We start from the raw sequence: 25,474 nt of genomic DNA, 5'->3' as shown, positions 1-25,474 counted from the left end.
TTTTATTTTGTTATAGTTTGTTGTTTGAATATGGAGCTTCAAAACGCTGCTACTGAGACTGTGTGTGTGTCAGAGAGATGCCAGTGTGTATTACAGTGTTTATTAGAAAGCTGCTTGTTGTTTTTAGTCTGTGTCATTTAATAGAGGAGATTCACAAGTGAGGATCAGTCAAAATCCTTCCACTTAATCCCTTCGGAGTTGCAAATATGACAGTGGGATTTGGACTGATGAGAAAGAATTACAAGCAGGAACTGAGGCTTAAAAGAAGTGACTGTGTGTGATGAGGTTTGCTATAATTTGTTTTAAATAAGTAGCAGTTGATACAAAAGAAACAAGAAACAAGTCACAATCAACCTGAAGTAAGGTTACAAACCGATCTGCCTAGTGCCTCAAAACAAGTCATAATTGTGCCCAAACCTAAACCGTAGCTTTGTCACATCATATTTAATGATTCATGATTTATTTGTCATCGGTGATTTGTAACGGTTTTTGCAAGGAACAGATGAATGATGCTGTATAATCAGAAAACACCTCTACATTTTAAAGTTTGTATCTACGCAGGACATTAAAAACTGGCTGTGACAAAACCTTCTGTTGTCAAATTCAGATAAATCAGAAGCTGCTATCGTAGGTTCAGACTATTCTCATGATCACATTTACCCAACCTTAGGTGCTCTGTCCTCCTGCATTAAATGTCATTGTAGAAATTTCTGCGTTATCTTTGACAAAAAGCATAATTTTGACCTTCATGTGACGTCTGCTGGTCAATCTTACTTTCTGCAACAGAGCTGGATTTCTTAAAGCAGCAGTCGGTAACACTTGATCACACAATGCTCTCTGCTTCTTGTATCACTCACAAGAAGGAGCCGGTTTCCCTGCGAAACCTCATCCCACGCAGGGTTAGCTCTTCATGGTGAGAGTCTCTCCAACACCCTCTCGTTTTGACTCAAAGATGCCCCTCCAACACTGTGGCCCAGGGGCAGAGCGCCCCAGGCTTCAGAAGCAGCTGCGACAACGTCTAACAGCAAGATGAGAAGCTAGTTCACTGCCCGCCACTGTTTGTCATCATGCCTCTTTGATACGAGCGTTATGGCATCAAACATAATGAGCCCGAAGTGTTTGTACTATACGCTGTTTATTGCAAAGGAGGGATGGGAGTGTTGTGTTTCAAAACTTCTGAAGCTGCGAAGATATTGAGCTTAACTTGAGGATGTGTGAGGATGGAGGCTGGAGGCTGCGCAGCGTGTGCACGAGTAGTGACACTGCAGTAAGGACTTCTCCTGGCTCTCATTGGTTGTTTTGTCCATGGAGCGGTGGATTCTTGCATATGGCTTTAGGAGGGGTAGGAGGATTCAGAGGAACCTAATGTTTTTCAGATCATCTGTCTCATTTCAAACGAATTGTCTGTACTCACAAATAAAGTATGTGAGAAAACAACATACTTAAAGTACTCGGCAGGCTACAAAGAGTTGTCTAGTTTTGCAAAAACAGATCAGGACTGAGTGTGCAGATCTGTAATGTATAGAGACATCAAAATGTGGACTTACTTGCCAGTTGTCATTACTGAAGCACCCAGTGAGGCTGTTTTTTTATTTATAAGCATTGTAGGTATCGTTTTTAGATTTATGTATCACTTGTATTTGGTATGTTTGTTGTACTTTATGTATTTTTTGTATGTTTGTTTTATGTGGAAGAGTAGCTGCCACATTAGTGGCACATTAATGTGCTGTACAGCAAATATGACGTTATTTTTAAAAGAATTCCCTTCAGCTGCTTTAAACTCACTCTATTCCTGTCCGAGTCACTACAACATGTCCGAGTTTAAAGTGGTCCAAACTTCTCACCTTTTCCACGTCATCTTTGCATCCTTACATTGGTTAGCGATACGTTTTAGAACAGAAATTTGAATTATTACTTTTAAGGCAGTTACGAGCCTGATTGCAGCCTGAGAATTGCTCTGTTGACACAAGGTGAAGTAGAAGTTACCTGGATGTAAATCCAGTTATATAATTAAGTGCGTAGCCCTCCATTGTGCAAATGACAAAGTTCATTAAAAACTGTTTTTTTTGAAGATACTGGCTGATCGTGTACTATTTATACATCTGTTGTTGCATGAGTGCCATAAATGGATGAAATCCAGCGCTTTACTACAAATCAAAACCTGCACTGAGATTTCCGTCAGCCCTTACAGTCAAGCATAAATTCAGCATTAGGATTAATAAAGCACACACCTCACCGAGCCTTCATTAACCCCATCAAAGCGCTGTTGAGCAAAGGTTTTCATAGTTTAGATCTACAAATATTTCTGTACGAACAGCAGCACTAAAAATTGCTGATCGGTTATTTCCTAGCATCCATTAACTGCAGTACAGTTTAAAAGTTTAAAAACTCCTAGAGTCAAGCAGTCGATCACAGTGAATATAATGTGTTTCAGCTATGCAGCTGACTTCTCACTCTGTGTAATAATGTTTACTTTGACCATTCATCTATCCAACCATCCATCTACTAGTTGTGGTTCAAATCGCATTTTGTTGACACAGATTTGTGGCTATAAAACATTACATCAGCATGAATAGGTGTGGTTAAGATGCAGCAAAAATGCGATTTGAATCAGTATTTCATATGCACATGATTGATGCACATTATAGCCATTAATTAATAACAGATTTCCATGATTCTTGACTCTCACACATTTAGACATTTGTGCTTTGAGTTCCTGCCATCATCGTAACAACGCAGCCAAAACATTTTTGCTGACTTACAACCCAGTATTTGTTTTAGAAGAAGCAGTTCATCACCACCGATTCACCCACAGCTGTTACAGCGTAAAGGACTTCCTGCTCTACTAACTGGAATGATTCGTCATTACTTTGTGTGATAGGCAGCTAAAATACAGGAGACAAATTATCCAGGAGAGTATTTTTCCCTCCAAAAGGTTCATAGATGGATGAGAATGTTTTGTTTTTTCAGGAAGCAAAGTTTATCTTGTCCTTTGCTTACAAGGTTAAACAGTTTTTGTTTTTACTTTTCCTGAATGATATTTAAAATAGTTTGAAGAAAACATTTGGATTTCATGCTATCAAACTAGGGAAAATCCCAATAAAAACACAAAAAGTCCTCCATGTAGCACAAAATGAAATGTTTCAGTGGAAGAAAAAATATTCAGTCTCATTTTTATCCGGAAAGGTTTGTTAAAATCAGAAAGGTTTATCCTATGGGGAACATGATAATATTTGTGCAAAGATGACATTTTGACCTTACATTGGAGCTAGAAAACATTTCCTAGAGAGTCCAAAATGAAAAGAGTTTATCCCTGAGGAACATGAATATGCTCATTACAAACTGCCACTAAATTTATAGATTTCTTGTTTACATGTGGAAAAGTGGACACAATGGTAGCACTAGTCAGATGGTTATTATGAAAATGTATCCTCTTGAATGACTCGTAATGACTGTAGACTCTTGTTAATCTATCTATACTGTCTGTGAGTTGTAGTTTTGACTTTGGTGGTTTAGTATTAATCCCCATGACTGCACCGCAAGCACTGCGAGAACAGAAGTCCTGTTCTCGCAGTGAAGCTGTTGAGCTCACGAGAACCAGAGAGAGACGAAACTGGTAACTCCTGGGACAACAAACAAGCTGACTCCCAAAGTGTTGAGGCAACGGATCTTTACTGGGTTTGGAAACTCTAATGAAATGGCTAAATTTCAATCTGTAATCCTACTCGTTAGTGAACAACGCAATACAATGCTTCTTCTACGTACACGAAAAAATGCAAAACATTTAATGGTTCTTGCTTCTTAAATTTGAGGTTTTGTACCAGGGCGTCACTTTGTGTTGAAAAGTGGAGGGGACATAAGGACTCAGATTAGGGGTGTGATCATACACGGGATGATGCACAATATTGGATTCATGAGAACAAGATGAGAAGATATTTTAACACTACTTTTAAGAAATATTAAATGAGGAAATATGTGAGTGGGGGGTTAGTGGGTTCCCCACACAGAAAGTTTTGAACTTACACTTAATTTCCTGCGTTCTGGAGAAGTCTTCTGCACCAATTTATGGTGGAATGTTTGTAATTATGTAAAGGGAAGCACAAAATTCAGGTGACATTTCAAAAAATAAATATAACAGATGTATGCAGTAATCAGTAGCTTGTTTTTCTTAGCTTAAGTTACTTTTTTTGGACAATGTACATATGTTTCTTTTTTATTTCCATTGCATTATCTGTTTTCTTGTGCAAATAAGCCTTTCTCAAAGCTTTTATTTTTATTTAACATTTCTTATTGCAAGCTATTCATAGAACATGTATAACAAATGCTTTTAAAAGTGATATGGACAAAACGAGCCATTTCAAAAAGTGGTGGGGACATGTCCCCAGTGTAAATGACACCTATGTTTTGGACTGTTGGTTGGACAAAACTAGCATTGTGATGGTGTCACTTTGAGCTCTGGGTAATTGTGACAGCATTTCTGACTATTTTCAGAATGTTTACAAGCCAAACAATCACTCGATTAATGGTGAAAATAATCTGCAGATTAATCCATAATGAAAATGATCACTAGTTGCAGTAGTTTGCAGTCACAGGGGACATTTTTCAGCATTGAGTACTACATACTACATACATACATACTACTACATTTTCCTGAATAAACTTCCATACTTTACTGTTACTTAACTTAAGTAACATTTAGTTTCAATGCAGGACTTTTGCTTTCAGTGTGGTACTTACTTCTGAAGGATCTGAATACTTAAATGTGAAAAATGTGAAACCATTACTCATGTGTCAGTGTATACACAGTATGGATTATAATGTTACAATGAGAGGGAGATGGGAAGTTGAAGAAAGAATATTTAGTTTGGGAGTGTACATTACTGCCCTTGTCAAAAGTGGGGATGAAGTTTGTGGAGAGAAATATCAATGCACAGATTTTGCTGTGAAGGAGCTGATGTTCTGGGAAACTGTGCCACATTTTCTTTTCCAACTGTCATCCTTCCTGTTGTTTGTATCGTTCCAGAAACAACATGGCGACGTCCCTCCTTGTCAGCTGAGTCCCCACAGAGGCTGCTGGCACGACACAACTCCTCGCCATATGGTAAAACTGGGCCTTTATCGTTTCACTCATCCATTTTCTAACAAAATTTCTCAACATGTAGAAAACAAAACAACGGCAGGAAACAATCCAAACACTGAAAATAAATGTGGAAGGAGGAAAGGGGGGGGTTTATAGAGGTTAGGAATGGCAAGATAGAGAGCTGACAATAACTTTAATAAGTGTATTCATTGGGTAAATTACGCTTTCAAAGATTCCAAGTTTCCATTTGGAGCTACAGGTCATAACGTTTTTTCTGCCAGACAGATTGAGCCTTTTAGCAATCTGTCATTAGCAGCAGAAATCTGCTGATTATGCTGAAACCACATCCTTCAGCTGAGTAGTTTAAGACAATAACTAATCGCACTCTGTTTCCAAAAGACTAACATTTTCCCTAATGGTTTTTATCAAACCACTGACAAATCCCCTGTAATACATTTCTCTACTGTGTCCTACATTATCATCAACCTCAGTTAGCGCTACTGGAGGAAACCCTACATTTTCTTAATGACTCATCGCTGCCAGCATCCTCCACTAACGACATCTTAGCAGATAGCAGATGGTTTTCTTCTTTCTGCTGGCGTGTGGCCTAAACACACTTAGAGGGAAGAAATGAGCAGGGAGGCTGTCGGCTGCAGGGTAGTTTGTCAGCATTCAACCAGACAAGTGTGATCCTCCTCGGAGAGAGGGGAGTTTAATGAAGGCCGGGTTTAGGTTCAGGTCTCCTCCAACCTCTGGACAGGAAACCAGGGATTTGAACAGCTGGCTGAAGAAAAACACATCCATTCAGTCCCAGTCTTAAACACAGAGAAATGTACAATGCCCTTTTATTTTTGAGCACATTTAGTTCTTTTATCGTCCTGTAAAACAGTACAATGTTTTTGACGACTCATTGTGAATTTAGATGAATGTATTCAGTCATATATGACATTATATAGGCGACTAGTTAACCCCTCTGAAACTGCACTGTACTGCTAGCTCGCCGGTCATATTAGCTAGTAGAGCTGTATCATAGTGGAACGAGTGAGTTTGAAACAGACCGTCATGTCTGTGCAAGCAGCTGATTATGACTTGTGATCCATTTTTACATTCATGGTTAGAAGGAAGGTAGGTTTATTTGTTTCAATACAACTTCCCTTTTGCTACTAATAGACAATATACAGTAATACAAAAGCAATCATAAAATAGTAAACAGAAATAAACTATATGCTGTGAAGCAGTGCTGAGGATGAATTTGAGCTTAAGAGTCTGATAGCTTGGGGGGAAAAGCTGCTCTGCAGTCTGGTGGTGCTGCAGCAGAAACTTCTATACAGTGGGGAGAACAAGTATTTGATACACTCACAGGTTTTCCTACTTACAAAGCATGTAGAGGTCTGTAAAATTTTGTAAAACAAAAATCCAGAAAATCACATTGTATGATTTTTAAATAATGAATTAATTAGGTATGAGCGTGAGTGGTTGTTTGTCTATTTGTGGCCCTGCGATGGACTGGCGACCTGTCCAGGGTGTACACCGCCTTTCGCCCAATGCCAGCTGGGATTGGCTCCAGCCCCCCCTCGACCCTGTACGCAGGATAAGCGGTTGACGATGGATGGAATTAATCTTCCCAGAAGCCAGCAGGGCGAACAGGCTGTGGCTGGGTGGGTACTGTCCTTCAGTGTCCTTTGGGCTCTGCGTAGGTACCTCATCTCACCGATATCACTGATGTTCGGGAGATGGGTACCAATGATCTTCTGAGCAGTTTAATCACCCACTGCAGATCCCTCCTGGGCCGAGCACATCCCATGCTGTTCAGTCCAGTAACAATTGCTCAGCTGGGGCATACAGAAAAATTCTGGGGTATGTAGCCTACTGAATACTTGCAGTAGTGTTTCTCCCACTGGCCTCGCTCGTCAGTTCACAGACTTAACATTGTGAAGACGACACATATTTTTAAATCTTTTTTTTATTAAATTCCTTTACAAATTTATAACCTCTGTGGATCATAAATTCATAGTAGAAACACTAATAATTGACCTTGTTTGCAGTTCAAGGTGTCCTGTCATGAGTTTCACATAGGGCTGCGTTCGAAAAGTCTGTTTTGCTTAGGAAGGTTCCTCACTGAGTAAAATGACCCAGAAGTATTTCAGTGGCAGCCATGATAAGAGCTGTTCGTATTCTCTAAAAGCTAAGGAAAGGTGCCTCAATGCTTCCTTTCATATCTCCTTTATCATAGTGTACACAGGACCATCCTTTATGAAAGGAAAGGAGAGAATGCCGTCCCACAATTCCTTGCAGCGGCAACATTTAAAGCGACGCACGTTCTCAAACTCAGACGATAAAATCCATTGACCACATTTGGCAAAATCCTTCCAATATAGACGCACATTATGATAACTGAATAAGACTCACTATTACCTTCTTTCTTTTGGTTTGTTTTCTTCTGGCTTTGCTGTTTCAACATCGTTTTATGTTTCGGATCACAGAATTTCCCCTCTGAATTAATAAAGTATATCTGATTCTGATTCTGAAACTGTCGACAATAATTGAGACCCATGCGAGCTGTTACTAGTCTTGTACCGTGATCAAAGTGAGGATAATGTTGCAGCGTGTAGACCGTACGACAGCCTTCAGCAAAGTCATTAATTCATTTTACTTAAGTCACAGATGCTGATCACCCTCGCCTTAATAAAGGCAATGATCAAGCTGGATGACCTCTACAGCAGGCGTTTCCCACACATTGATTTATTTGTGGCGACCTGACACATTATCAACGCTCTTTTATGTTTGGCTACTATTTAAAATGGGTAAAATCGTATTTGATCACAGATCTCCATAACTCAGCATCTCCTCTCGCCCCGTCGTTCTCTCTCTCTCTCTCTCTCTCTCTCTCTCTCTCTCTCTCGCCACAGTTATGCTGTCATTCTGTGGGAAACACTGTGTTTACAGAAAATAATTTGGATTCATGTTGATGAATGTGGGCAGGAGGGTGAGTGTGAGCAAGCATTCTGATTGTGACACCCCTTTCCATTATTTCGTGACTGGTAGGCTACCTTATCTGCCTTTTTGCTATTTTGGTTATGAAGTAATATATTCCACCGTGTTGTCCACCTTTAGACGGCCTGCATTACAACAACACGGGGCGCAGTGTCAAAGATGCGCTTTTTGTAGTCCATCTTCAGAACATTGTAGTTTCATCACGACAGGTCACGTCAGTAAATCCGCCGTTGTATAATTACGTCGCCTAGAAAAGAGCAGTCGGATTCTCTTAGACCCGCCGTCCTCTTTTCCTAAGTCCTTATGAATTCTCCTTCACATCTTTCCTTGACCTCATGACGTTTTCCATCGAGGTCAAGGAAAGGTAATTAGGAAAGGAGATTTTTTTGACTTTTCTGAGGCAGCCTTGGTGTTCTGTGGGTAAAAAGATTGTTTTGGTCGCTGCATTACCATGAGTGGCCACTGGGCAAAGTTGGAAGAAAGGCTGAACTGTGGCGCCAGATCCAGGTGTTATTATACATCCATGGACAGTATAAAGAGTGCTATAGTCCGCATAAGGATGAGGGAAGATTGGGTGGTTGAAACTCCGGACCTTCACCCAGGAGGCCGCTGGTCATGTCCCGTGTGAAACCAAAAATCCATGTTGACTAATTTTAACTTAAGTATTTAATCACGCGTGTTTCTTATTGTTACCATGATAAGGAAGGTAAGTACGCACTATAGGATGACACCAGGGACGTTTCTGTAGAGCTGTGAACCCCCCAGGCCGAGGCTCGTTAATGATATTACTTCAATATGTGTTTATAAATAGCTCCAGGGAGAAGAAGTACACATCTGAAATATGAACAATTCAGTGACAAGAAAAGTCAACAAATGCCAAGCTTGGCCTCAGATTGCCTGTAAATTTAACAAAAGATGCATGAAATTGTTTTGCGGTGAAGGAGAACAAATCTGTATCTGTCTGCTCCGAAAATGCAAACCACACCTCAGAGACACTAAAATTAGGATGTCTCAGTAAAATGTGACCTTTTCGCTTGTGGATTGCCCGCTCCCCACCTGCTCGTTTTTTATGATGTTATTTTACATAAGTGGGACTCCAGCTGAGACTTTCATGAATAACGTGTGGTTTATAATCGGTTTGTTATCAGCCAATGGATGCCACGGCAGTACAAAGACCAGTCAGCCCAAAGAAACCGCCGGCGTTGCTCTGAGGAAACCCTCCATGGACAAACAGGTACGTCCTTAACCAAAAAAAAAGACACCTCAATCACCTCTAAGATGTTCAGACCGTCTTAAATTGCTGAACCTGTTGTGCTCAAACAATAATTATTGATTTTCCTCCATATTAAACACCAAAATCCATCATTTGTCAGCACCACGCTCTGGTTAAGTTTTAGGTTGGGACACATAAAGGGAAAGATCATGATTTGGGTTAAATTATGTGCTTTGTTGTCATGTTACAGTAACAACTACATGGTTAAGGTAAAAAAACAACAACTGTTGACTATGGGTTGGAAACGGTAAACGAGCAGCGAACTGTTAAAGTCAGATGTTTTGTTGACCCGCATCCATCGACTTCCTCTTTTTGCCCCGTCATAATTACTACGGCCACTCGTGGGCGCTGTCACTTGAACGTAAACACATTTCATTTTTGGCCGTTTGCTGAAACGACTGATGCTGTAGTTCTTCGACGGAGGACGGTGTTGTGTTTGTGTTGTTGAGCAGATCTGTTACATATGAGGCCGCACATATTAATAAAGCTGAAGTTGTTCTTCTTAAAGGTTTTATAAGTGCTGAAACAATCATTTGACTAATTGATTTGAAACAACATATGAACGATTATCAACAATCAATTAAGTCGTTTATCAAGAAAATAAGATGAACATTCCTTGTTTCCAGCTTCTCGTGTTTGAAATCTTGCTGGAACTTCATTTTATAACCGATTATTTGAAAGAACACTTAATAACTTAAGCTGTTTGCCCTCCACTGTCTCCATGCTCTTGTCCTGAGTGGCCCTAGTGCAAAAACATCAAAGCCTCACTTGGTGCTTGCTCCTTTCTAGTTCATGATATCAGTATTTTATGATGTAAGGCTGCTCCGTCCTCTGAAAGCAGGGCCGCTCCTGCAGGTCAGATGAACCAGGGCCAACATCGATTACATGCCAACCCACGTGACTAATTACGAGTCAGATGAGGGCATACCGTATCATGATCACACAGGAGAGTATAGATGGACAGACAGTTGGGCCATATGGGCGGCTGAGATTTGGACTCCACTTGTCAGAGTTTGTCAGCTTTGGAAAGGAGGCCGGCCAAGACAGTCAAAGCTCACGCTGGGAGCACTGGGGGCCGCGGAAAACGAAACCTGGACACGGGGATTGTGCTGGTCAGAGCTGCCTGCCGCCATGTTCTGTGCAGCGAAGGTGAGAACGCAGTTCTTGTGCTCCTTCGTGGGTTGCTTTTTTTCAGGCTGTTGTGGTGTTGTTGGACCAGGTGGTTGTTGTGAGAAGGTGTGAGGCGCTGCGGTGATCACGTGCGCCGTCGTAAGCTGCTCCGCGCTGCACACAGCTTGATGCCTCGGGAGAAGCGCTGTCATATGAGGAAGATGATAACGATGTAGCCGATGCCACCTCGCACGCACGTACTTACTGTAAACATGAGCGTCGCGTTGAACACACATAAGCACACTCGCACATATTTCAGTGTTCGTGCAATACATTGAGACGCAGGCCCTCCTTGGCACACCTTTAAAGCCCCTTTGATGTGCATGCTGCACAATCTTAAACACACACACACATTTCTTCCAACACATAAACACACAATCAGTGACGCTGCATCTCATTGGCTGCCTGTTTTCCCTCCTGCTCTCTCTCTCCTCCCCCCACCTCCAGTTTCCCTCCCAACCGTAATTAGTCTTTTAGAGCTCATCATTCAACCATTTCCATCAAACCAACCCCCACCACCACCGCTCCGTCCTCCCTCACTATCCGCCTTCTTTGCGAGGGAAGTGTGGCAAAATCATGTAAATAATTCCCCCCCCTCCCCTCCTCATCCTCCACCTCCCCCTCTTCTTACGCTCTCAAGTCTCTCTGTCTTTTTCCATTTGTTCCTTTATGCTATTTTTTTTTCTTCACATCCTCGCCTTTTACGCTCCAGCATCTCCATCCCTGAGCTGGCTCGCTGGTCTCCCTCTCTCTCTCCCTCTGTGTGGACATCATTGTGTGAGGGGTGGAGGTGGGCAGGGGGGACGCAGAGCCCCTCGCAGGCAGCATTTATCTCCTCGCAGCCTCCAATCTTATAACTCGTGTGACAGCAGCTTCACCGGAGGCTAGACTTCGTCACGCTGCCACATCCACCACCGATTCCCCTACAACACCCCCACCCCCCCACCCCTACCTTCCCAACGCTACACCCCAACCATCCCCCTCCCCCTCCCCCTCCCCCCCTGCAACGCGACTCCTCTTCACTTACTCTGTAGCTTGTGAGACTGAAGGCAGCCTCGGTGCGTGGAGGGAAAGACAGAGAGAGAGAGAGAGAGGAGAGAGAGTGAGGCTTTCCCAGAATAGAGAAGCAGGAGGAGGTGAGAGGGATGATGATGGAAGCCAGCTTTGACACTGAGGAGAGTTTTGACGATCCCTCCTGTCTCGCCCCGCAGCCCGCCGGCTCCGTTTCGCCGGCCAAGAGGCAGATCAGGGAGGTCAAGGAGACCAAGATCACTGTGAGTACCCAGGAGCTCCAACTTGATCTTCCTCTCTTGTTTCTTTCTTCTTCCATTTGCTTCTGTCCTCTGCTGTCTCTCCATCTCCATCCTCTGAGTGTCTTTAAAGCTCCTCATGTGGCAGAAAAAAGTGCATCCTTTTTTTTACTCTCTCTCGTTTTACTACCATCTGTTGACATCGTGTTCAATCTCACAGCTCAAATCATAATGCATTGTGGGTTCTGGTGGAGTAACACGGGGTTCCCTGCAAATTGGAAACCACATTAGTCTGAATGAAGAAGCTGTCCAAGAGTCTTGTACTAATTTCTCTCTCACTGACTGACTGGCCTTGATCCATAATATTGATTTAATGCCTGTCAGCGAAATGTGTTTATGCTGAAATGTGTTTCGTCGCCTTGCAGTTTTCATCCTATTGAAATGTTACTGAAGTGAGTGAAAAGTACGTAGCTGATCTAGTAGCCTGCAGAGCGCTGTTGGTATTTTTAGGATCGCGCAGTCTTCAGTCTGATAAAGTGTGAGAGTGTTTTCGTCATGGAGTTGTTGCCCAGTCTGGTACAGTATTCCCCTCCTTTTTCTGCCTCAAAGGGCTCCACGTCTAATCTGCAGGGCAGTACAGGTCACACGGCGCTGCTGTTTGTCATCCAGCAGCATTTGGGAAGTGAACACAGGCTATGAGGAACTCCCTCTTTTTGCTCATATTTGTGTTTGGGCTTCAAAGTCTTCAGTGTGTGGTGGTTACAGACCACAGAGTGGGGATTAAATGTGCTCTTCACCACGACACATTCTGAAAAGTCTACAGTATTTTTGTCTTAAGATGCCCAGACAGAAGCTGTGGTTATGTAATCTCTTATAATGATGACTGTGAAAGGGGGAGGGCGGGGGTGGCGTTGAGGGTGAGGCAAACATGTGGTGTTGATGTTGAGGAGAAGACAGACAGAGGAGGTTTTGTGGTCTTGCACTGGGCTGATTTCGCTCGCTGACCTGCTGCAGCCACGGGAGCCGTCAGTCTGGCTATTGTGAAAAACCCCACCAGACCTGCGAGAGATGCAGCAAGTCCAGTTTCCATGGTGACAAAAGCAATAGCACTGATTAATGGGTGTTGAAATGGAAAACACTGGCATAGAAGAAGGTGGGGAAGCCATTCACTGACATACTGTTTGAAAAAAAAAAAATTCTTCCTCTGCTCTCCTTGCAGGGCCTTTTCAAAGGCTTCACCGCTCACAGATCTGTTGTTGACACAATTTTGTGATTTGGCGTCATGATTATCCAGTGAATTCTGGCGTAGAGGTGAAGCATGAGAGCAGCTTTATTTTTGTATTTTAACACAACTACGCAATTTCATATTGTTATTTAGTTCCCAATAAACAGGATTAAAGAGAAGTGTTCATTTCTGAAACTACAGCCGCTAAATGTGTTTACAGAGCAGCATTATAACAAAGAGTCACGCTTCACAGGTGATAGTGAGTGAAGCTGTAGCAGCGGCTGGATGACGTAAGCGCACAAAGGTGTCTTTTTGTTCGCCACGGTGCACCTCACATTACACAACCCCCTTTTTAGTTGTCATGGAGACGCACACATCCATGACTGTTGGCAAAATGGACCCTCGCAGGACGCCGAGGCTCTTACAGATCAGATAGCAGGACTGTAACCTTGTTTTCACCTTCAGAGAGTGTGACCGAATCTCACCAAATGCATTTGCTGCAGCCCTCGATGTTTTTCCAGCTTATTAAACATTTATTCACGTGGCGGTTTGACTTGTTGCTATGCTGCCTGTGCTCAGCGTAGGCACTCGGGGGGGAAACAGCGGCTCGTTAAGAGCGTCATGTGGCTTTGTTTGGCGGGACTCAGACGGGGCGTTTTGATTGGTCACTGAAGAAGAGAAGGATGGAAGGAATCGAGGGAAGAAAGGACAATGGTGTGGATAGAGAGGAAGTCTGAGTTTTGTTATTAATAAAAGGTGTGTGTGTGTGTGTGTGTGTGTGGACGGAGTTGGGGGGGAAGTAATTTGTTGCTTAGCAACACATCCAACAGTCTGATTTGCTGAAATGTTCTGCTCAGAAATGGCTGTGAGATAGAGAGAAGAAGTGACTGTGTTACAGCCGTTTGTTTGACGGCCAACCATTATTTTTTATGTCTCCCACGGGCCATTTCTTCTTCCACTGTGTCATGAATATTTTTTTATTCCCCACCCTGTAAGGCAGAAAAGTAAAAACAAATGAAACAACCATTGCCTGCAGCCTGGATACAAAACCCTCATGAGACCGAATGTTTGTGAATGCTGAGTAAGGGACAAAATGTTTAAATCCCCTCAACAAACCGGCGCTGTTACATGTTGCTTGCAGCTTCGTTTTGTGCTAAACTGCAAACATTCAAGGATAAAATTTGGCCCACAGCCCACTGCAACATCCAACCAGTCCAACAGCTGGACTTGAAACATCCACAGACATGCTTAAGATCCCTCAGAAGGATTTATTATTATTTGCTGTATCACAAAGGTAATCTATGCGATATTAATATTTAATTCCCAACCCAGAGTACCTCACTAAGCAGCCATAAAGGAGAAGTAAGTTAGCCAGACAGCCTTCCGTTAGATAAATGGTCTAATTTTCAGCTGGATGTGAGGGGCAGAGAAACAACAGCCATGATAGATGTGGAGCCAGTGTAATGGAAAATGTGGTGCCCATGACAATCAGTATGATCTGTGAGGCAGAACATTAACAAAGTGACTGGTCTGCACACGGTGTAAATCACACTGCCGTTCCTTTAGATTACCAAGTGTTAATGTGTGTTAGCATGTCGTCTCAGTGCTCAGTGTTTTAGTTGTCTGCCGTATCTGAATAACCATTTGGCAAGTGGCCATATTATTTCCTCTGGATTCTTTAGTGATTATATAACAGAGAGAGAGTATTAGTCATGAAGTTGTTTACTGGAAGCCGTTGAGATCAAGTGCTGCGGTGGTAGTGCAGAGAATGAAGAGGTAAATGTAGAGAGAAGTTCAGCTTTTTCATCCTCAATATTTGTTTAAAACTGCACAAATCAAGAGTTTTATGCAAAACTACACCCATCCCATCATCATGAATCACACAGTGAGGCTGCAGCAGAGAAGAGAGTCTCATTCCCCGGATAGATGTGTTTTACATAAAAGTAATGTTTTCAAAAATAAATCAGGTGTTATGTATGTGCAATGTCAGAGAGAGCACACAGAGAGAATTATCACCAACTCTGCAGCACTACTCAACTTTTTGTTGTGGTTCTCAGGCTACACATAATAAATAAATCACATTAACATTAAAAAATTATAAGCAGCGGTTTCCATCAACAGAGCTCTGGGGAGCTGATTGGACAGGACACCACCTGCCCAGCACCAAACCACGGGCAGACAAAATAAATGTAAAGAAGTAAATATGAGACATTAGATTGGTCAGATATGGAGAGAAACACAGGGATGATAGTGGGGTGAATGATGATGTTGCTCTGATGTTTGAATTGGTAGTTTGCCACTCAATAAGCCAATATGTCATACCTGTGAGTTTTGGAGCGTCTCTGACCAAAAACGTAATGTCAAAAAATGTACACTAATTATTAAAGATGGGCAAAACGATTCTGGAGAAATCTTCTTTTATGACAAACGACACAGCGTACAGAGTATTGTAACAAACGTTGGCAACGTTGGGGGTTAGCAAACTGTGGCTACTTGCTGCTGCAAAGCTAACAGTAAGCTAAACATGCAGAGAGGACGAAACAGTCCCAGATCCAGCACACCAGCTCCAGACTGTGATACTCACAACTCTCCTTCTAATATAGCTAACATCACAACAACAGCATGTCTTGGCAAACTAGAAAGTACGCTGAATGTCCGTGGGGCAAGTCTTTTAACGTTCCCCAAACCACAAATCATGTCTGGAATGGCTGGAATAGTGTTGTGTGGATGGGTGCGGGCCACATTGTTTATTTCCCATTTACAGAGGACTGTGTACCAACACTGGATTATTTTTCAGCGCACACACTGAATGGACAGCTATTGGACTGTGAGGATATATTTGCTAAATTCGACAAAAAGAGGTGTACTGGATTAGAATCGCTTTGCCAACCTTTAATGTAGCTTTAAATACTTGGGTATGTTCTCATAATTCTACAGATACAATTCAAAAAATCCCAATTTAGGCTTCACAAATCAATATTTTTCACGGGTAGTAAGGGAAACGGCAGTGCTTGTAGAAGCAGCAGCCGGTAGCTCCTTCAAACGTCGCTACACTTTTGTTTTTTATAGATTTTTTTCCAGCTTTATTGCCAAAACATGCGTTTCCTCTGACATAAATACAGTCATTGGAAGATGAAGACGAGGGTTTTGGATTAAAGAGCAGCAGACCACGATCTACCCGACCCAAACAACTAGACCAGGCGCCACGGTGATCGCTCAGAAGAGAGGAAAGAGAGCCAGGAGAGGAGCAATGCTGGCCCAGCTAGGACTTAATTCTGCTCCTAAAGATCCTGTCTGGATGAAATGGGACTCATGTAAACCAACCAACGGAATTCAGAGACTGTTGTGGCCACATCGTTACAGAGACCTGCCCTATCAACATCCCGGATCAAGCACTCGGCAGGTGGGCCATGTTCTGAGCTGTCAGCGCAAGACTCCAGCAAGATGAGAGGAAGTGGACTTAATGCTTGGTGCTCGAACGTAGTCAAGATGGACTTTGTTTCCCAAATGTCAGACTGTTTATTGTGAAGATGAAACTTTAATATTATCATCTGCTTGCTGCTGTTTACATTCACAGCAGATGCAAATAAAAAAAATGCACTGTGGGTGTTTGGGGTGAATACATGTAAATGTACATAAATAATTTATCCATCCATTGTCATTGTCGGGGGGCTGGAGCCAGTCCCAGCTGACATTGGGCGAAAGGCGGGGTACATCCTGGACAGATCGCCGGTCCATCGCAGGATAAATAATTTATGTGTTGTTTTGATTCTGATTTTATTGTACTTTATGTTACCATATTTTGATTTCGGCCTATACTGAATTGTATGTTGTATGTGTAGCATGAAGGAACTACAAATTTAATTTCACTATGCAGCCTTGTGCTGTATAATGACTAATAAACAACCTTGTACCTTGAACCTACAGAGAAAGTTTCAGCTCATTGTTGATCTTTATATTCTGTTTTGCTTCGCTCTCACTGCTCTCTTAACGTAGTTTGAGTCCACAGCAAGTAGTTGTCTTCAATGAAAAAGATGTAAAAACCCACCGCACAATACCTGCTCAGCAGCAAGCAGCAGACAGACACAGTTGGGGAACAAAGTGGAGCACTTAGCCACTAAAGAGCCAGATATTTCCCTCAGGACTTTGTGGAGACAAAAACCAGAGGTAAAAGAGAGAGATAATTTGATTCACATCCGTCATTACACAAACACAACTCCTAATGAATGATGAGGATGAATTTGCTACAAAAGTGCTAGACTCCCAACTCGGCATAACTGCCGCTTGGTCATGGCCATCCGCTTAGCTTGTTAAGGTAATGATATGTCATCATTGGACCATATGGCTCAACATTTCATAATACAAGAAATAAGTTAGCGGGGTGGTGATGGTGCAGTGGATACGATGCATGTCTTTGGTGTGAGAGACCTGGGTTTAACTCGCCACTGTGACACATTCACCAATGTGTGACACTTAACCCCTTGTTGCTCCAGAGGCGTGCGACCTCTGACATATATAGCAATTGTAAGTCGCTTTGGAGAAAAGCGTCAGCTAAATGAATGAATGTAATGTGAGTTTGCACTGTTTCTTTTGTAATGATTGTGTGAGGGGGGGGAAAGCGTGTCACATGACCTCCAATTTCAACTATGACCACTACTCCAAACTTTATTTGTTTATTGCCTGTCTCGGAGTCGTGCTTTTAGGTTCACCTCTGCCAGTTTCTTCAGAATCTTCTTTAGCCTCTTGCTCCCCTTCGTTATTCTTTTTGTAAAGCATCAAACACTCCGCTGTGTTCACTTAAGTGACGTCATGTTGTTCAAACGATTCAAATTATTCCCGTCACACCTTCATTTGAAATTTGAAGAGTTAAAAGGCTGAAGCAGTTCGGTTGAGCCAGCTTGTGAATGCTCCGTGTTTTCCTTCAGACTGTGTGACAGCACTACAGTGGTGAGCTCATGCAGTACACACTGTGACTCAGTGTGTTTTTCTATGTTTGTGGATGAAGCATCCTGTCTGGATGCCCATGTAGTTTGTAGCAGCGGTTGACATGGCACAGAGGGTATCTTGCAGTGCCAGGAGGGAGGGCTCACAGATGGTGAACATTACATAATTGTAGCCCCAAGAGTAATTGAAGACGCTGTGGACCATGGAGTATATATTCAAGGCTGAGTGCTGGGCATGTTTATCAGCAACAGTACATATTCTCAAGTGTATTATGTTCGGTTGTTCAATTTGAGGAGTAAACTGTAGTACAAAACGTTTCTCTTGGTTTTTGAGTGGCCAGGCGCTCTCTCTCTCTCTCTCTCTCTCTCTCTCTCTATCCCTGAAGGCCCATGGGTCACCTTCTGGATGGCCAACATCACCACATTCGTACTTTTACTCATGCCTGACCTTTTTCCTCTCATTTGCATGATCCACATGAAACCCAGGCCTGTTACCTCGCTCTCCTAAAGACAGCATTTGGACTCCACTTCTCACGTCATGTTTGGCTCACAGATCTGTTATTTGTCACTGTTTTTCATTTCTTAGTGAGGCCATTGCTATAGGTCACCTCTGTATTTCTTCTCTTTTTGCTTCAGATCAACTGTGTGACTTTCCCTCTACCTGGTGAAGGTCCGGAGCAGCAGCTCCTGAAGCCAAACGAATGGAGCTACTGCGATTACTTTTGGGTGAGTTCTGCTGAAACACAGAAACCATCTCTTATATAGAGACCTGATAGGCATAGGGCAGTATATAAAGTCACTGTCCTCTGAAAACAAAGGTCTATGTTGTTATCTGTTCATTAAATAAATAAAAAAACACACTTTTTATTTGCCAAAGAAGCAGAATTATTTTCAGCCACTGGCAGCATGTTGATCGGTCCTCCTCTTTGTTCCTGGCTAAAATATCTCAACAACTATTGGATGGATTGCCATGAAATTTGGTACAGACGTTCATGTTCTTCTCAGGATAAGATGTAACAACTCTGTTGATCCCTTAACTTTTCATCCACCAGCACATCAAAATGTAAATTTGTTTATGACCAAACACCTGCAACACTTGACAATGGTAAACGGCAAATGTCAGCATTTTATCAAATGTTAGCACGCTAACATGCTAAATTAAGGGAGCTTTCACACCTAGACCGTTTTGTTTTGTTCCGGACAAGACACTTTGTTCCGAATCAATTTGAATACGTCACATGTGTTCACACCGCACTACTGTAAAGCATCACTGACCGTTCGCAGCGGGCCAGTCACTCCGCGATCTCCTGTCCCTGGCCCTGTATGCTCCACCACCCCACTCCCTCTCCCTTAGCCTACGGGTTGTGTCGCTAGTACGACCGATGCTCTGTGAACTGTTTGTGATCAGAGTGCGATTGTTATGCTCACATATTTACAACGATTTTCAACACAGAGCTGCTAGCTACAAAGGAGCTTAAATTAAAAAACACAACAAAATGATAAAATTTCTTAAAATATGTTGCTCATACACACACAGTTAAAGAATTCACATCTACACCACGGATAACATGTAATGCATTAAATATATCTGTCTTTTATGGAGATTATTGCAGATGTATTGGTATCTGCATAAATGTGTGACATGATTATCCATCCATCCATCCATCGTCAACCGCTTATCCTGCGCACAGGGTCGCGGGGGGGCTGGAGCCAATCCCAGCTGACATTGGGCGCAAGCCGGGGTACACCCTTTACAGGTCGCCAGTCCATCGCAGGACATGATTATAAGTTAATGAATAATTGAAAATATTGACATTGCATCAGCCCATCAGCCTTTTGTTGCTACATCTGTAACAGACCGTTTGACAGCCTCACCAAACTCCAGCCCAAACCCAAGTCCCTTTTTAACTCAACCATAAGGTAACGTTTGACAATTAGAAACCAGTGATTTCCCACACTATGTATGTGTTTGGTCCGACACGAAAAGCTCCAGAAGTTTCCTTTCAACACTGTTTGTTGACCTTTAGAACAGCCGATAAACGTAAAGTGCAGTTAAAAGCTCAATGCTTACGTTAAATTATGTGACTAAAACATGGCACTGCAGCTTTAGAAAGCAGCCTTCTTGCTTAACAAAAGATATACTTGGCTTTCATGTCTGAGTAGGCGGGTCGCAGGTGGAAGGCTGATCGACGGTCTTCTCTGTAAACACAATGATCATCCTGCTTCTAATGTCTCCCTAGTGGCTCCTGTAATTTTCAGTTTACATACATTTCCATCCTAAATTAAATTTGTATTGAAAAAACCTTCAGCCTGCATAATTGGCTGCAATCCGAAACCGGTTTCCTCCCCTTCATTTATGTGCGTGTTTGGGGCCCGTCGTGTCATCCTGCTTGTGATGTTTTGTACGTCCGCTGACCTGCTGCTCAGACCTGCTGTGTGAAATAAATCTGGCACCTCTGTTCGACGCGCATCAGCCCTGTCACAAACAAGACAAAGTGCTGCACGCCCTCGGATGTTACTCAGAAACACACACATACCAAACATCTATCCATCAGCGACTGACGCACACACACACACACACACACCAACGCATGTCCTCCTTGACATGCTAGTGTGAGTCACACATTCAGAGCACATTCTCACAAACCCCTACACGCTTTCAAACATAAACAACAAAGAGGTGTCACTGGGCGCTGTGTCCGTTAACTCGGAGATGTGGTTGTTTATTGGTTCAGTGCTGCTTTTGAATGACGCTCTCCTCCCCCTCAGACCGACAAGAAAGACCCCCAGGGGACCACGTCGGTGGCGGGCTTTGAGGTTCTTCTGCAGAAGCAGCTGAAGGGCAAACAGATGCAGAAAGAGATGGCTGAGTTTATCCACGAGAGGTAACAGTTTCATTTCAGATCAGACTGTTATTAACAACAAAACAGAGACGGCAGTTTGTTGACAGCAGTTTTAATTAATTAACAAGAGTGTCAGACACAGAGTTTCTCATGAGGCAGAAATATTCCCATTGGAGGAGACAGAGAGGAATTTTATTAGAATAGAAGTTGGTTATGTGAAATAAGCAGGTGAAGCAGGTCAGCAGGCCGATTAATACGCCAGTGACCTCTCCTCTCCTACAGGAAACAGCTGGTGATATCCTATATTTCTCTTATTTTCAACAAATCCCTTGAAACAACAACAATTAATTGATTTTAAGTATTGTGTGCATACAAAGCCTGATAAATCTCTTTCCTTTGTGCCATAGCACTCCAGTGTTGTCCAGACGCTATTAAAAAAACCTCCGTGAACCTCACTGTTGCACATGTTCCTTCATCACCATGAACACACACACACTGTAGTTAATTCTGTCTCAGTCCCACATACACTGTCCTGCTGCCCCAAAGAGCACCTAGGATTCATCTGCCGCCGCAACAAATGCACTATACCAGAGGGCTGAGTGTTACAAACAGGGTAGCAAAGTCAGAAAGTATTAAGAGAGGGACTAACACATTGGTTGGTTTTCGTCTTGTCATGGGATTTCATGGGGAAAAGGTCCTGGATTCTCAAAATGCTGCCAAATGACACATGAGACATGAGACACTTTTGTTTCAGACCAAACGTGTAGCATAAAATTATGGATGTAATGTGAAGTTAATCTTTCCTACTGAGAGAGGAAGTGGCATTTGTTACTGACTGCCTGAAATGTAATAAAATAATATTGCTCACTGGTTCTTGTATTCTGGCTATGGAGCTACTCTTAGTGCAGAGAAGGCCTTTGGTTTACACACAAGTGAAAGAAAAAACGCATCAACTACACCAGTTTGCTGTAATTCAACACCTCTACATTGTTCATCATAGTCAGAAAAATCAATGAATGCACCTTTTCAGTGTTCAATCGAGCTGTTTATGTCTGTGTTATCACCATCAGTATTTGTAGCTCTTTGTTCTTTTGTCCTTGTAGAAGCACTTTTCTGGCTTTATTTCAAGTAATACTGTAGGTAATTATAGTAATGACACTTACTTTACATATTACTGGTTGTGGAATGTAACTAAGTACATGTGCTTAAATATTTCCCCTTTACTTTATACTTTGACTCCTCTACATGTATTTGACAGTTATAGTTGCTAGTTATTTTGCAGGTTCCGATTTTGCATACAGGATATATAATGAGCTCATAAAATAGGATGCATTTTTATAGATTTAACCACCCAATAATATAGTTTGTGAATGCAGGACTTTACTTACTCTCACACCCAATCCTTTCATCAATGGACTCTATGTGTTGCTTGTTAACACACTGGGTACCACTTTGGTGTTATTTTTGGATGTGTAGGGCTCCACGGTCAAGTTAGCAACAATAAATATGCAACAACCGGTTAGACTTTCAACATAAAACTAGTAGTTGACGTTGTGAAATGTTGTAATTCGGTTAGGTTTAGGAAAAGATCGTGGTCTGGGGTAAAAACACCAGTCTCCTGGACAAAAGTCTGGTTTCTGGACCACCTGCTTTTAGCGTTCATAAATGTTCATAAATACAGGGCTTCCCCCATTGTGTTTAACTATGATACTAGGGCGCTTTCCAGAGCGTTACACACTAACACCAAGGGGTCTTGACCATGTGTCCATATGTGAGGACTTCATATTACATTTTAAACACTACCAAACATAGAACATAAAGGTTCAACTAAATCAAAAAGTGCATTTTTGCGATTTGTATGTAGTTAATTTAGTTAGCTAGTAAAGTATTTATATGTAAACATGACCATGCAAATCATGATTCAGCCCAAAATCATGTTTGTGGTAGATACCTCCAGAGAGAGCTCATTTTATAAAAGCTTACAGCTGAGGGGTGCAATTTCTGCTTGCACCCAGTAATTAAGGGGCTTCTTTTAGATCTCAATGAAGAAACTGAGGATACAAGAAATGCACACAGAAGTAGGAGTTCACTTAAAACTTTTTCATCCGATCTCACGCCTCTCTATATAATTAGCTCCACCTAATTCCACAAAAGCTCTATTCACATCGTGGTCGGAGTCGTGGGAAGTTAATGAGGTTTCTTCTCTGTACAGGTTTGATTCAAGAGGCCATCGTCTCCCAAATCCTTCAAGTAGATTTCTTTGCAGTACTGACCTTTCTGTGTTGTTTTGCTGGGTTGCTCGGTCCTGCCGGTATCCGAACATTAAGTCAAAGAATGGGCCTTGTGACCTTCTTTAGGTGACAGATTTACTCAGGTGTTGATCGTAAATGTGAGACCAGTGAATGTCACATACGGCACAAACACGGCTACCCTGGTTGAATGGCCCTCAGGGCGAATATGAACACATCTCATTTCCATCTCTCAAATGGAGATGGAAATGAGAACAGCCGCGCCGAAAATATGCTGTTTTGTGCAGTACTGCTGGAGAATGTTTTACAAGTACCCTGGGTTTCGGCATTTGCAGCAAATTATAGTCAATAGTTTCTGTCATTCTGCTGCAGTGCACCCCTGAAATTAACTGTGTTAAAGCATTTTTTCCCAACCTCACTAAAGCTGTCTCTGTCCTCCCTTGAGCCTGGCAGCTCAGGGTTTCTGATCCTGGTTCTTTGTGTTTCAGGATAAAGATTGAAGAAGAATATGCCAAGAACCTCTCCAAGCTGTCTCTGAGCCCCCTGGCAGCACAGGAAGAAGGGTGAGTGCAGAAAACAGAAGCTGGAGGAGGAAATAGTTTGTGCTGCCTGGAAAGCTCCCTCTGCGAAACAGTAGTAATTAAAAAGGACTGAGTTTTTAATCCCCTTTATTCCCTTACTACTTTTTGTGTTCAATGCACCTACAAATGACTGTTACCATCATCAAAGAGCGTTTTTTTTTTTTCTTTGAGCAGATCTCAAAATCAGTAGACAGGGAAGATGAGGCAAGATAATGTGGTTCCTTTCCAGCTGAAGAAATTCCACGATTACAGAACATTTTTGTTTTATACATAAATATGAAACTAACAGAGACACAACCCCAAGTCCAGATAAGTTTGCAGGGTGAAGGAATTACCTTAAATGAAACACCGAACATGACGGTACACCCAGGAGACCCCAGACATTTTTTCTATCACTTAAAATTGACCTAAATAGGTTAAACTGGGCAACAACATCATGGGGTTGTAAATAAGCCAACAGGTTAATCTGATATATATATTTGGCAGAGAAAATGAAGACGAACGGTAAATTACATCCTGAACAGTGCATAAACATCCATCACAATTTATAGCCTGCTTTTTTAAATAAAGTGCCGCTAATGTGGCAACATTGTCGGCTTGTTTACAACTCTTCTTACTGTTTGATGGTGTAGTTGATAAGACACATGCCTTTGGTGTGAGAGACCCGGGTTTGAATCCACTGTGAGACACCATTGTGTCCCTGAGCAAGACACTTAAACCCTCGTTGCTCCAGGGCTGTGCGACCTCTGACATAAATAGCAATAAGGTAATAAGGTAAGTCGCTTTAGATAAAAGCTGTGTAGTACTTCCCCAATTTTTTTAAGTTATATTTATTTTATAGTTAAATTTAAATGTCAGTAGGGATGCTTTCAGGTGTAACAGTGTTGGAGAATAGTTCAGTGTTTATTGTCTCTTGTCCCATAACAAAGGCGGGTAAGGGTTAATTTTATTTTTACATTTGTTTTTTAAGGACACTTGGCGAAGCCTGGACTCAGCTGAAGAAGAGTCTTCATGACGAGGCTGAAGTTCACCTCAAGTTCTCCAACAAGGTAAAAATCTTTATTGTTGGAAAGGAATGGTGTTATTGTGAAACATCATGTAGAGCCAGAGACCTGACAGTGTTGGGGCCCTAGGTGACATTTGAAATTGACATTTGAGAATGTGAATGTGTCCTCCTATAAACTGTGTGTCAACCCAGATACTGTTTTCTTGCGGGGGGGCCCTCCCCTCAAAAATTTTAAGCATTAAAAGCTTCATTTTGCATTAAAAATTCCTGTACCAGTTTATGGTGGAAATGTCTTTATCTATATAAAGGAAAACAATATTCATGCGGCAGGAGACAATTCAAAATATAAAAAAATTCAATATAATGCTGTAAGGCTTTAGTGCATTCTGTAGCTATTGCTATTGCTATTGCTTGTTTTCTCCTGTAGATCTACTTTTCTAATTTAAAAAATCCCTGCCTAGTAAACACAAATGATTTAGTCTTCCCTCTTCTTTGTGTCTTTGTCTGGGGAAGTACCCTTTTTAAATATGCATGCAGCACCTTTTCACCTCAATGATAAGTAAATTCATTTTAATTCAGTTATGAACTCCTGAACTTTAATAGCTCCTGTGTTTCAGCAGCTTTTCTGCTCATGTTCAAAACTTCCTGCACATTCAAAATCTCTGACATGTCTCGCAATATTACGAGACGAACGTCATTTAATGAGAATTCACAATATTTTTAAGTCTACCGGCCCTTTACTCTGCTTTGCATTATGATATTGCTCCGCGGGTAGTAGGCTATCCTCTTCAGACCGTTTGACCGACAGAATGTGGGACTGCATGCTGCATGTGAAACCGAAAACACCACTGATCGGACAC

The 25,474-nt window shown here is 42.1% G+C and overlaps 1 protein-coding gene across 2 annotated transcripts in view; it reads left to right on the top strand.

The window, feature by feature from the left end:
* Positions 1–25,474, top strand: part of gas7a (growth arrest-specific 7a) — a 47,271-nt gene that overhangs the window by 7,794 nt on the left and 14,003 nt on the right. The window contains exons 3-9 of one of the 2 annotated variants that reach the window (XM_038707251.1): positions 5,024–5,101; positions 9,223–9,308; positions 11,729–11,791; positions 18,572–18,661; positions 20,705–20,820; positions 23,516–23,590; positions 24,579–24,657. In XM_038707251.1, coding sequence (XP_038563179.1) covers positions 5,024–5,101; positions 9,223–9,308; positions 11,729–11,791; positions 18,572–18,661; positions 20,705–20,820; positions 23,516–23,590; positions 24,579–24,657 — 587 coding nt within the window. Of the gene's footprint in view, positions 1–5,023; positions 5,102–9,222; positions 9,309–11,527; positions 11,792–18,571; positions 18,662–20,704; positions 20,821–23,515; positions 23,591–24,578; positions 24,658–25,474 lie in introns of those variants that run through there. The other variant, XM_038707252.1, reaches the window with a different exon arrangement.

The sequence above is a fragment of the Micropterus salmoides genome, unplaced genomic scaffold, assembly GCF_014851395.1.
Source record: "Micropterus salmoides isolate LMB-PRFRI ecotype aquatic unplaced genomic scaffold, ASM1485139v1 Ms_hic_scaffold_10, whole genome shotgun sequence".
Taxonomy (NCBI): Eukaryota; Metazoa; Chordata; class Actinopteri; order Centrarchiformes; family Centrarchidae; genus Micropterus; species Micropterus salmoides.
The sequence above is the reverse complement of the archived record's forward strand: the minus strand, read 5'-3'. Positions and strand labels throughout refer to the sequence as shown.